This window comes from Poromitra crassiceps (genome assembly GCF_964638095.1).
Source record: "Poromitra crassiceps genome assembly, chromosome: 9".
NCBI lineage: Eukaryota > Metazoa > Chordata > Actinopteri > Beryciformes > Melamphaidae > Poromitra > Poromitra crassiceps.
In genome coordinates, this window is record NC_139630.1 from 47,594,754 (window position 1) to 47,607,496 (window position 12,743).

Here is a 12,743-nt window from a genome sequence, read left to right on the forward strand (position 1 = left end):
CCGCCTACCATGGCATCACCTGGTGACATCGCAGAGGGAGGAGCCAATGAGGAGTTCAATGACATCATCAGATGGAGAATGGGTATGTGCGACCCAATCGCTGATGTTCTTGATGACATCTTTGGCCATTGTTGGAGATTGTTGAAAAGATAGTGAGATGTGCTGTGAGACTATGCTTTATGTTTTCCTATATGTACTCAGAGGGTAGAGTAGAGTGGACATGTTAAGTGTGTCTGAATTCAAGTGTGATCTAAGAGGTTGGTGTGTTGCACTGCCCTATGCAAGAGGACAGATGGCTGCAGAGAGAGAGAGAGATAGGTTGTATGTGCAGGAAGGCAGTCGCTCAGAGGAAAACCGGACAAGGCCAGAAATCCTGTTGTCCAACATGGATAACCTCAGTTCCCATGCAGGCAGAGGGAAAAGAGAAAGCGACAAAGGGATAACGAGAAGCGGAGATGGCTGGATGTGACAACTTGAGAGAGAGAGAGAGAGAGAGAGAGAGAGAGAGAGAGAGAGAGAGAGAGAGAGAGAGAGAGAGAGAGAGAGAGAGAGAGAGAGAGAGAGAGAGAGAGAGAGAGAGAGAGAGAGAGAGAGAGAGAGAGAGAGAGATGAATGTGACAACTTAGCCAGGGGAGAGAGTGTGTGAGAGAGAGGGCTGAGTGTGACAACTTAGAGAGAGAGATATGCCTGAATGTGACAACTTAGCCGAGAGAGAGAGAGAGATGGCTGAATGTGACAACTTAGCCGAGAGAGAGAGAGAGAGATGGCTGAATGTGACAACTTAGCCGAGAGAGAGAGAGAGAGATGGCTGAATGTGACAACTTAGCCAGGAGAGAGAGAAGGTAAAATAAAAGGTGTCCATGGGCAGGGCAGAGAGGAGGGCGAGAATGCAGGGATGGGTTCTGATCCCTTTGTCAACCGACCATTCCATTCCATTCCATAGGTTAATCTTTTATAGACACCACCACCAGAGAGAGAGAGAGAGAGAGAGAGAGAGAGAGACAAACACACACACACACACACACACACACACACACACACACACACACACACGAGATGACAGTTAAAATTGCAAACACAGTATTTACATGACATGATGTGAAGTATATAGGGTCAACTGAATTTTCCCTCCACTCTGTCCCTGATGAAGAAGAAGATGATGATGATAATGAAGGTGATGGTAGATAGATAGGTCCGTCCCAGTCAGTCCATGTGGCAGCTCTCCCTGCTCCCCAGTGGTTTCAGGTTCCAGTCTCAGGAGCGGAGCCCAGCCTCGGAACGCCTGGCGGATTCCGGGCCAGGAATTCCACCATGCCGATGGAGTTTGTAATTTACAACGCTTGTCTCCAGACCACAATGCTTTTCTTACAAGGATTCAGGTTACCTAGCAACCCCAAAAGTAATGTTTTCTTTTATGGCGAAGAGGGGAAAATTTAGCACATAGCTGCTTAGCCGCTCACTAAAAACAACTCAAGAAATATAGCGGGCGCAGTTTGTATTGATGCAGCCTGCAGGCTGTGGCACCACTGTTAACCTGCGGTGGATGGACTTGTGTTGTATTTGTGCCAGTCAGTGGGTTTACAATGAATGCATCTGAAATCAGGTATCTTCTCGCCCCTCATTCAGCGAGTGTGAACTCAGTTAAACCGGGTTAGTTAGGATAAACAATTATTAACAGGCCAGGGGGAACGGCTGTACACTTCACAGAGCACCACGCCGAAGGGGAAGCTCGGGGAAAACAACTTGTTTTTCACCAGGACACGTGGAACACGGCCTCGCCCCGAGAAAACACATAGCCTAACACAAACACTCGTCCTTTTTATCATCAGAGAGACACTTTAACGGCTTTTAAGTGGCCAGGTTTTTATAAACTACAGAGACTGATTCTAAACACTGTTCCCTCAGCAGCCAGACAGACTGACATGGAGAGGGAAAGAAAGATGGCGACAGAGAGAGAGATTTGTAGTCTACGTTGAGGCGTGGGATTTGGGTGGCGATCGACAAGCAGGTGAGCTATAGGAAGTGGTGTGTGTGTGTGTGTGTGTGTGCGTGCGTGCGTGTGTGTGTGTATGTTTGTGTGTGTGTGGTGGGCAGGTGGACGGATGTTTTCACAGCTGAGATGAGTGAGGGAACGGGGGTCTTGGAGAGTGCACTTGTTCATGTGATCTCCATGCCTGTGTAAGTAAGCCTCAGTGTGTGGGTGGGGGGAATGTAGGGGGCGTGTTTTAAGCATTAAAGAATTTAATCAGAGCAGTGGACTGTATACTTACCTCATAAACTAATAAACTATCAATTTCCTTCCGTTGTAAAAGCTCCGCAGCGCGCGCGCGTGCCACACACACACACACACACACACACACACACACACACACACACACACACACACACACACACACACACACACACACACACACACACACCTATCATCTTCTTGTCGTCATTGCTGATTGACAGGAAATGATCATCATTGGCCTTGGCCTTGTGGAGAGAATGGTCGTTAGCGTGTGGTTTTGAAGTTACGCTTTAGTATTTCAGCTGCTGTGTGTTCTGACCAAGACAATCCATCTAAGATACATCATGATAGCTGTGTATGTACTGTAACTGAAGAGACAAATAGGATACAACTAAAATCTTTTCAATCTGTACAAATTAATAGAAAAGTAAAAAACTAGGGGAAAAAATCAAATACACATTCAGTGCTTAACAACAACTTGTTTTATGTAAATAAAAATATTGATATTTGGCGCCAGTGTATCGATAACGTATTGCAAGAGGAAGTATCACGATACGTATATTCCAGTGTCAATATTTTGTCCCACCCCTAGTGTTGAGGCAGGTGTGTGTGTGTGTGTGTCCCTCTGCCTAGTGCCTACTGTGATGGAGGGTCAGCAAGCCAGACAGTCTGTCCCTTCTCACAGACATTATGCACACTCATGCTCAAACAGTGAGAGGGGAGTGTGTGTGTGTGTGTGTGTGTGTGTGTGTGTGTGTGTGTGTGTGTGTGTGTGTGTGTGTGTGTGTGTGTGTGTGTAGTCAGACGGGTGGTGCACGTCAGAGGGAAGGGAGTTGTGTGTGTGTAGTGAGAGGGGAGGTGTGTGTGTGCATGTCAGAGGGGAGGTGTAAGTGTGTAGTCGGGGGGGGGGGGGGGGTGCACCACGTCAGACGGGAAGTGTGTGTGTGTGTGTAGTCAGAGGGGGGGGGGGGGTGTGTGTTGTGTGTGTGTGTGTGTAGTCAGAGGGGGGGTGCACGGGGGTTTGTGTTTTCCAGCATGTCACGTTGTTATGTAAGTAAGCCCACAATGGAGCAGGCAGGGAGGGAAAGACAGAGAGAGTAAGGGGCCGAGACGAGTGAGCGGGCAGGCTAGAAAACGGGTGAAGCGGGGGGGAAACAGCGGTTCCGAGAAAAGTGACTAGTCTGGGAGCAAACATGACACTGTGCCTGCTAGCCCTTCACTTTAGTGAGTGCTGGGTTAAAGTTTGATTCGTGCACTCGTGCGTCCCTTGATGTGCTGCTGAGCCAGTGGTAATTCATTGATTAAAAGACAAAAAAGGACATTTTGAGTGCTGGCTTTTTGCCTTTTTTTCACAAGTTATCTTTGGCCGTGCACCTAAGTTATATTTTTGTTTGAGTTGTGCGACGTGTGCAGCTGGATGTTTTTAAAGTGTGATGCTAAATGGCTAGCACCTACCTGTATATGTGTAGGACCCAGGTCAAATAATTATTGACGATTGTTTGACCTACCTGGAGTACCAGATGAGTGGTAACAGTGTTTGTTTGATCAATTCAGAAGCTGTGAGATAAGTCACTGATACAATGGGGTTTAAAATAGGCTTAACTTGATATATTTCTCTGTCTGGCAAAACCATCTGGGTACAATATATGGACTAAAACAAATGACAAGAATTATTTACAAATACTATTTGACAAAAGTATGTTTGGTTTAGCCTATAGGTAGGGCAGGGGGGGACCCTGCCCTACCTGTCCCACCTGTGCAGCACGTCCCCCCTCCACCCATTACGCAAAGTGGAGACAAAGGTGAAAGGTCAAATATCATCCACAGGGTTTTTGGGCTGTTGTTTAACAACCATTACCCAAACACACACACACACACACACACACACACACACACACACACACACCCCTACACCTGACCTTCTTCTCTGTGTTGGTTTGTCACTTGAGAAGCTCTGGTTACCGGACCTGCTCTTGTTGTGAAGCATCTCTCTCTGTCTCCTCTATTCATGCCTGCTCTGCTCTCACCTGGGTGGACTGTTGTTCATAATGTGAGCGTACTATAGCATGGGTTGCGCCCTGCTCTGCCCATTGAGCCAGACCAGACCATCAGCTTATGTGTTATTGTCTGTGGGTGTGAGACACAGCATAATGGATGAGATATTGGTTAGCACACAGGAATGCGTGAAAGTCACCAAACAGAGGGAGTGGAGGGGTGTGGTACCAAGCTACATGTTAGAGTGAGTTCCCCTAAAGAGTAGTCACTGCTACTAGCCCAGCTGCATGTCGTGGAGCCTACATTCTGGTCTTGGCAGTCGCAGTAGGGTGGACCATGTAGCCTACTTGTGTGAGAGAGAGGTAGAGAGACATAGAGAGAGAATGGTCAGTTGATCAGTCTACACATAGTCAAATAGACAGTGTCCCATAGGGCTATCTATGTAGAGAGGCTGCAGGCAGTAGTTTTCATCACATAGCTACGGCATAACAGCCGTATCCAGCTGTCAGTGACAGACTCACCGAGAGACCAACACACAACATTGTGTGTGTGTGTGTGTGTGTGTGTGTGTGTGTGTGTGTGTGTGCGTGCGCGCGTGCACATGTGTGTGGGTAGCATGCAACCTCAACCAAAACAAAGGTCCTTTCTCTCATCCATGGCCACCCCTCCATGAGCTGATGATGATGGTCATTATTTGTATTCCTCTCTCTCTCTCTGGTGTCAGAACAGTAACGTCTCCTCTATGGTCAGTGAGTTCTCATGAGTGTATTTTGATTTTAGTGTATGGGAAAGGCTGCGTCAACTCAGCAATATAGTGTGTGTGTGTGTGTGTGTGTGTGTGTGTGTGTGTGTGTGTGTGTGTGTGTGTGTGTGTGTGGGAAGTGGGAGGGAAGGAGCTCTCTAAAATCCTGGCTGGAAATTTGGGAATGGAGGCACTGGCCAAAATATCTCCCCTGGGTGCGGTTGCGTGTGGGACTCTGCTTCTTTGGTGTGTGTGTCTGTGTGTGTGTGTGTGTGTGTGTGTGTGTTCACTTTCAGCACACAGACACCCCACCCAGCACAGATGACATTTAGGCTAAACTCCTCTAGAGAAGGCTGGAAATGTCAGAGAATGATCACTGTACTTTTAAAGAGAGTGTGTGTGTGTGTGTGTGTGTGTGTGTGTGTGTGTGTGTGTGTGTGTGTGTGTGTGTGTGTGTGTGTGTGTGTGTGTGTGTGTGTGTGTGTGTGTGTGTGTGTGTGTGTGTGTGTGAGAGAGAGAGAGAGAGAGAGTCCATCCACGTTCAGTGAGAATGCTTTAACCTCTGTCTCACTTATTCCATGAGAGCAAACTGCTCTAAACACAGTCTCTCTCTCTCTCTCTTTCTCTCTCTCTCTCTCTCTCTCTCTCCCTCTCTGTCTCTCTCGGTCTCCCTCTCTCTTTCTGTCTCCCTCTCTCTCTCCCTCTCTCTGTCTCCCTCTCTCTCTCTGTCTCCTTCTCTCTCTCTCTGTCTCCCTCTCTCTCTCCCTCTCTCTGTCTCCCTCTCTCTCTGTCTCCCTCTCTCTCTCTGTCTCCCTCTCTTTCTCTGTCTCCCTCTCTCTGTTTCCCTCTCTCTCTGTCTCCCCCTCTCTCTTTGTGTCCCTCTCTCTCGCTCTGTCTCCCTCTCTCTCTGTCTCCCTCTCTCTCTCTCTCCCTCTCTCTCTGTCTCCCCCTCTCTCTTTGTGTCCCTCTCTCTCGCTCTGTCTCCCTCTCTCTCTCTGTCTCCCTCTCCCTGTCTCCCTCTCTCTGTCTCCCCCCTCTCCCTCCCTCTCTCTCTCTCTCTCATACACACACACACACACACACACACACACACACACACACACACACACACACACACACACACACACACACTCATCCTCCTCTTCTCTTTTCACGATCTCCCTTTCCAAAGCTGCCCCTCCACCTAGTTCACCCCCCCCCCCCCCCCCCGCGTGTTGCTCATTAGGGCTGTAAAGCCATGTTGCCCAATCTACCTCTTGACCCCTCGCATGGTGTCACATGACATCTGAGGATTTACTACAACACAAAACCAGGCTGAGGCCCAGACAGACTTCAGATTATCCCTTTAAAGCTACAGCAGCATTTCTGGACTCCAAGCCATTTATTACCTATATCTGGTTCATTTATGTTTTATATGTGTGCTAAAACTTTTTTTTTAAACTAGCAATATCACGCTTAATTTCTAGGGTGGAGACAATGGAGAAACTATCTTTTCCCCTTAACGCACCCTTGTCCTCTTCTCCCTACAACAATCACTTCTGTCAGCTAGATTAGTAATCCGGTTTGTGAGTTCTCGCATTGTTTAAATTTCAGCCATCAGATTATGCCCCCAGACCTCCAGACATGGAGCACCAGGAAGCACCCGCCCCCTGTGCAAGACGAGAGTGTGACCCAGCACGTCCCCTCTCTGAGTGCGTGGTGAATCTCTCCCAGGCTCCGCTGGGACAAAAATACATTTTTCTCTGCTTTCTGGGACAGAAGGGCGTTTTCGGTGAAAACTACCTACGTTCAAGTGTCGATAACTAAAGAACGGATGAAGGCAGAAGCAATCTTTTTTTTCCATGAAAGTAGAGGCTATCTTCTTTCTTTTGAGATATTCAGTTTTACATCGTCATAGAAGAAAATATTCTGTGGGTCTTGGAAGTTCAGTAAAAATGGTGAGAGACCTGGCAGGAAAAATGTTAAAGGCAAGATGGATACGGAATCTATTGTAAATATCTGGAAAGCCTTTTCTTGTTCCATAACACTGTATTGTCTTCTAAAGTGCTAACCAGCTGGTTAGTAAGCTATCAGACTTCAGACTTCAGACTTCAGACAACTTTTATTAATCCCAGAAGGGCAATTCAGTTTCACAGCCTACCCAATACCTTCAAAAGCTCACAGTGAGCTACAAACTTCAGACATGACAGGACGTAACGTAACAGCATGACATGACATAAACAAACAAATAATGTCAGAGATAACAGATCAGACTCATATTCATATAAACATGAACAAGAAATAAAAAATATACATATATTTCTGTATGTAAAGACATGAGAACATGTATAAGAAATAAAAGATATATATCTATATATGTATGAGCAAGCCTAACCTGTTCGTCACAGACAGGATACGTACAGCCTGTTGTGCGCTCATACTGTATGAGTGAAGGCATTCATTTAAAATGTCTACTGTCTGTGTTTAACAGCCTGACAGCTGAAGGGAAGAAAGACTTTGAGTACCGGTTTGTTCTCCTAAGGGGCGCATAGTAGGTAACCCTGTGTTGTCTGCTAAAAGTGCTAACCAGCTGGTTAGTAAGCTATGAGCAGGTAACCCTGTGTTGTCTGCTAAAAGTGCTAACCAGCTGGTTAGTAAGCTATCAGCAGCAGCTGGTTAGTAAGCCATCAGCAGGTAACCCTGTGTTGTCTGCTAAAAGTGCTAACCAGCTGGTTAGTAAGCTATCAGCAGGTAACCCTGTGTTGTCTGCTAAAAGTGCTAACCAGCTGGTTAGTAAGCTATCAGCAGGTAACCTTGTGTTGTCTTCTAAAAGTGCTAACCAGCTGGTTAGTAAGCTATCAGCAGGTAACCATGTGTTGTCTTCTAAAAGTGCTAACCAGCTGGTTAAGCTGTGAGCAGGTAACCCTGTGTTGTCTTCTAAAAGTGCTAACCAGCTGGTTAGTAAGCTATGAGCAGGTAACCCTGTGTTGTCTTCTAAAAGTGCTAACCAGCTGGTTAAGCTGTGAGCAGGTAACCCTGTGTTGTCTTCTAAAAGTGCTAACCAGCTGGTTAGTAAGCTATCAGCAGGTAACCCTGTGTTGTCTTCTAAAAGTGCTAACCAGCTGGTTAGTAAGCTATGAGCAGGTAACCCTGTGTTGTCTTCTAAAAGTGCTAACCAGCTGGTTAGTAAGCTATCAGCAGCAGCTGGTTAGTAAGCTATCAGCAGGTAACCCTGTGTTGTCTGCTAAAAGTGCTAACCAGCTGGTTAGTAAGCTATCAGCAGGTAACCCTGTGTTGTCTGCTAAAAGTGCTAACCAGCTGGTTAGTAAGCTATCAGCAGGTAACCCTGTGTTGTCTGCTAAAAGTGCTAACCAGCTGGTTAGTAAGCTATCAGCAGGTAACCTTGTGTTGTCTTCTAAAAGTGCTAACCAGCTGGTTAGTAAGCTATCAGCAGGTAACCCTGTGTTGTCTTCTAAAAGTGCTAACCAGCTGGTTAAGCTGTGAGCAGGTAACCCTGTGTTGTCTGCTAAAAGTGCTAACCAGCTGGTTAAGCTGTGAGCAGGTAACCCTGTGTTGTCTGCTAAAAGTGCTAACCAGCTGGTTAGTAAGCTATGAGCAGGTAACCCTGTGTTGTCTGCTAAAAGTGCTAACCAGCTGGTTAGTAAGCTATGAGCAGGTAACCCTGTGTTGTCTTCTAAAAGTGCTAACCAGCTGGTTAGTAAGCTATCAGCAGGTAACCTGTGTTGTCTGCTAAAAGTGCTAACCAGCTGGTTAGTAAGCTATCAGCAGGTAACCCTGTGTTGTCTTCTAAAAGTGCTAACCAGCTGGTTAGTAAGCTATCAGCAGGTAACCCTGTGTTGTCTGCTAAAAGTGCTAACCAGCTGGTTAGTAAGCTATGAGCAGGTAACCCTGTGTTGTCTGCTAAAAGTGCTAACCAGCTGGTTAAGCTGTGAGCAGGTAACCCTGTGTTGTCTGCTAAAAGTGCTAACCAGCTGGTTAGTAAGCTATGAGCAGGTAACCCTGTGTTGTCTGCTAAAAGTGCTAACCAGCTGGTTAGTAAGCTATGAGCAGGTAACCCTGTGTTGTCTTCTAAAAGTGCTAACCAGCTGGTTAGTAAGCTATCAGCAGGTAACCCTGTGTTGTCTTCTAAAAGTGCTAACCAGCTGGGATTTTGGTCCCACATTGTGAGATTTGTGATTTTGGTCAGTAATGATGTCACTGATGATGCCAGTGATGTCACTCGAGCACTCGATGATGTCAACAGTGATGGTCACTCGAGCAATTGTGATGTTATTGATGATGTCACAGTGTCTCTGACAAAAGAAGTAGGGCGCGCACATCAACATGCAGGACAACATAAATAAACTTGGAGTAGAGGAATGTCCGCACACTGAAAAAAGGTTAGCTCCCAGGTCAGTTTATTTGATCTTTCGACCGTCAGGTCTTCGTCAGAAGTGTCCATGACATCATCTGTGCGGACTCTACTTTTCTCTACTGATCCTCACTGACGTCATCATTAATGCGAAGTTGGGCAATTGTGCGGTGAGGGATGTCACTCGAGCACTCCATGATGTGATCAGTGATGGTCACTCGAGCGATTGTGATGTCATCAGTGATGCAAAGTTGAGCAATTGTGAGCTGCGCATGCCAATAAGGCAGGCGAGGCCAAGCAGTAGCCGAGCTGCGGGCGAGCTGCGGGCGAGTCAAGGATTACACTGTCTTGGAACAAACCGCTGGTTTATTGTGTGGCAACAAACCGCATTGACAGCTGATTGACAGGCTGACAGCTGACATGAAGTGAAGTCTGTACTACCGGTATAGAGCTCGCGTTAGGAGCACGCTGATAGGCTTAGCTTGTAAACAACTATGGTGGCTCGTAGTGGACAAACAACATGACATTGCGTAACGTTATAGCTCCCAGATGTCCGTCAATTTCTTGTGCCTGTTGACGAGCGATTTAAACACAGCGACACAGTGTCTCGATGTGAACACAGCTTTAGAAGACCTCGTTGTGGACCCTGAGCCGAGCAGTTCCGGTAGGGCGAGCCAAATCCGTAACCCGAGTAGAATCCGTACCTACACAGACTTCTCCGTTTTCCCAGGCTTTTTGATTACAGATCTGGGCCGGGGGATACGGCTGGCAACATGAACTTCCATACGGCAAATCCGATGGCTGCTATGACGATGACGAGGGAGCGCAGGCGCGCGGATCCATCGCTTTCAGAAGGCAGCTCGAAGGAACATTCCAGCTTTGAATTCATGATCTCATCACACTTTGCATCTTTCCACAATGCAACCATGTCAGAAACATTTGCCGCGGCAGAAATGGACTGAACCATGAATCTGTGTTTCATTCTCTCATTGGGGTCGTAGTCAAAGGGCTGTAGCATTAAAGAGCTGGTCACAGTCGCTCCAGGATCAATAACACCACGGCGTGGTCGTACGATGCACCTGTGTGGGTCTGTCGTCTTCACTCTGAAACACACTCTTTTGTCTGAGGGATTCTTCAGTTTGAGGGGGAGGGTGACTACATCTGTGAAGGGACCTTTGAATTTGAGAGTTTGAGGAGGGTCAAGAATAAGAACCTGGTCCAACGCCATTTTTCCTTAGTTATACTCCCACCACTTATATAGCCTCAGCCACGCTGATGACATCACAATTGTGAGGAGGGATTCGAAGAAGAAGAATATTCCCCAGAGTGACGTGGGTCTGAGTGAGAAGGAGAAGAATATTCCCCAACTGTGAGAGGCAGCAATGTGCCGCAAGGTATCCAGTCTGCCGGAAAAGCCATTAGAAGAAGATGATGACATCACAATTGCTCGAGTGACATCACTGGTGACATCACAATTGCTCAAGTGACATCACTGATGACCATCACAGATGATGTCACAAATCGCAACTAACAGACACCGCCCGTCGCCCAAAGTCAAGTTCAACTTTATTGTCATTCAAGCTATACACAAGGCACAGCAGAAACGAAATTAGATTGCATCTAGCCCACAAAAGTGCCTTTTCAGAGAAAGTATCAACACCGACAATAAAGTTAGTAGATTAAACTATATAAGTACTCAAAAAATGATTGCACATATTAAGTTATAAACCACAGAATAAATAACAGGAATACACAATTTAAAAACAAAATATTAAAAGAAATGACCAACGATGGTAGAAAAATGACTATTTGGAGTCTTGAGTTTACCAACCATGGTACGATGTGTGTGTTCAAAGTCTGAGTGTGTGTGTGTGTGTGTGTGCGTATGCAGGCGGGCGCGTACACGTGTGTGTAGGAGGGGTCACAGGGAGTTAAGGAGCCTGATGGCTTGTGGTGTGGGCCTTGAGAGATTCTGACCATGAAGGGATGGATGCCTCCTTCCCAACGGCCTGGGCGGAGGAGGCCTGTGGCATGCTGGGAGATTTCCATGTTCCATTTCGTTCTCTTGGATATAGGCCGGACCACTGACTCATCTGCTGTGTGTGTGTGTGTGTGAGTGTGTGTGTGTGTGTGAGTGTGAGTGTGTGTGTGTGTGCATGGCACGCGTGCAAACTGTGTGCGAGTGTGTGCGTGCGTGTTGTGTGTTTGTATTTGTGTGTCTGGGCAACTTAGCCATGATTGCACATGCCATTAGTTGAACTTGTTGAACTTCCATTGGTTTTACTATTTGTGGCCCCTGAAGAAGAAGAAAAAACAAATGGCTATTGGCAGGCAATGTACCTTGCATTTCTGGGTCCATTGTTCCTGTAGACAACTGGCCAAACACACTGGTGCCGTAACGTCACGTTGAGATGTGTTCATCAATTATCGAAAATCGATAATTGATCGTTAAGGATTGGAATCGATCCTGTGGCATTTGGATCGATTTTTTAATTATTATTATTATTATTATTATTATTATTATTATTTTTTTTTTTTTTGGGACTAGGTTTGGGTGGAATTCGTTCCTCCTCGCCCCACTCCATTGCACAGCCGACTAACGTGAGGTGGAGCTTCATATAGTCTCTAGTTTTCTGGCTGGGCACGGGTCTTTGTGCCAACAAAACTGTTTTAAACATGGGAAATTCACCGGGGACAGCAGTTGTTGTTGGAGAGGAGACACATTGAAATAAAGAGTTCATTGAGGAGAACACGTTGTCTTTCGTATTTTCTGCCATAGGCATTCATTTTGTTAAAAAAAAAAAAAAAAAAAAAAAAAAAAATGAAAATTTTCTAAGTATTAACACATTGAGTGCCAGCCATTTTTTCATCCTGTAGGTAAGTTGTGCCAGGTTTTTTTTTGAGGATTCTGGCTCATTTTACAAGAGCCGAGGATTATTTTCTGTTAAGAATTCATGAACACCAATCATCTAAAAATAACTAATAGAATGTGTGCTTTCTCTGTCTAAAAGAGTTAGTTTGCAGAGTTAGTAGTTATGTAGATATTAGCCGTTGAGTACAGCATGGTTTCAGCGTCTGGAAATTTATTCAGAGATAAATGGCTTTTTGTGAAATTCGATAGAAGAGTCACTTTAACCATTCATTTTTGGCATCAGTAAGACCGTCAGACATTCTAAACAATAGTTTTGAACAGTAATTTCCTCCATAACAACAGGAAACACCCCTCTCATTCAAACTCCTCCCTCCGTGTGTCTTCTCCTCCTTCCTCCTGGCTCTACAGCGGGCGTGTCAGAAGCGCGTTGCTGCTGCCTGCCTGCCTGCCTGCGTGCCTGCCTGCCTGCTTGCCTGCGTGCGGACGCTCCTTGTGCGAGTCAAGATGGGCCGGGGAATGCGTGGGCGATGGGCAGATGTTGATTCTGGCC

The 12,743-nt window shown here is 46.3% G+C and overlaps 1 protein-coding gene across 3 annotated transcripts in view; it reads left to right on the top strand.

Moving 5' to 3' along the window:
- utrn (utrophin) overlaps positions 1-12,743 on the top strand; it is a 249,561-nt gene continuing 236,818 nt past the window's right edge. For all 3 annotated transcript variants that reach the window (XM_083643533.1, XM_083643535.1, XM_083643534.1), the window contains exon 1: positions 1-82. In XM_083643533.1, the coding sequence (XP_083499659.1) occupies positions 10-82 (73 nt within the window). In that variant the 5' untranslated portion in view covers positions 1-9. The remainder of the gene's footprint in view (positions 83-12,743) is intronic.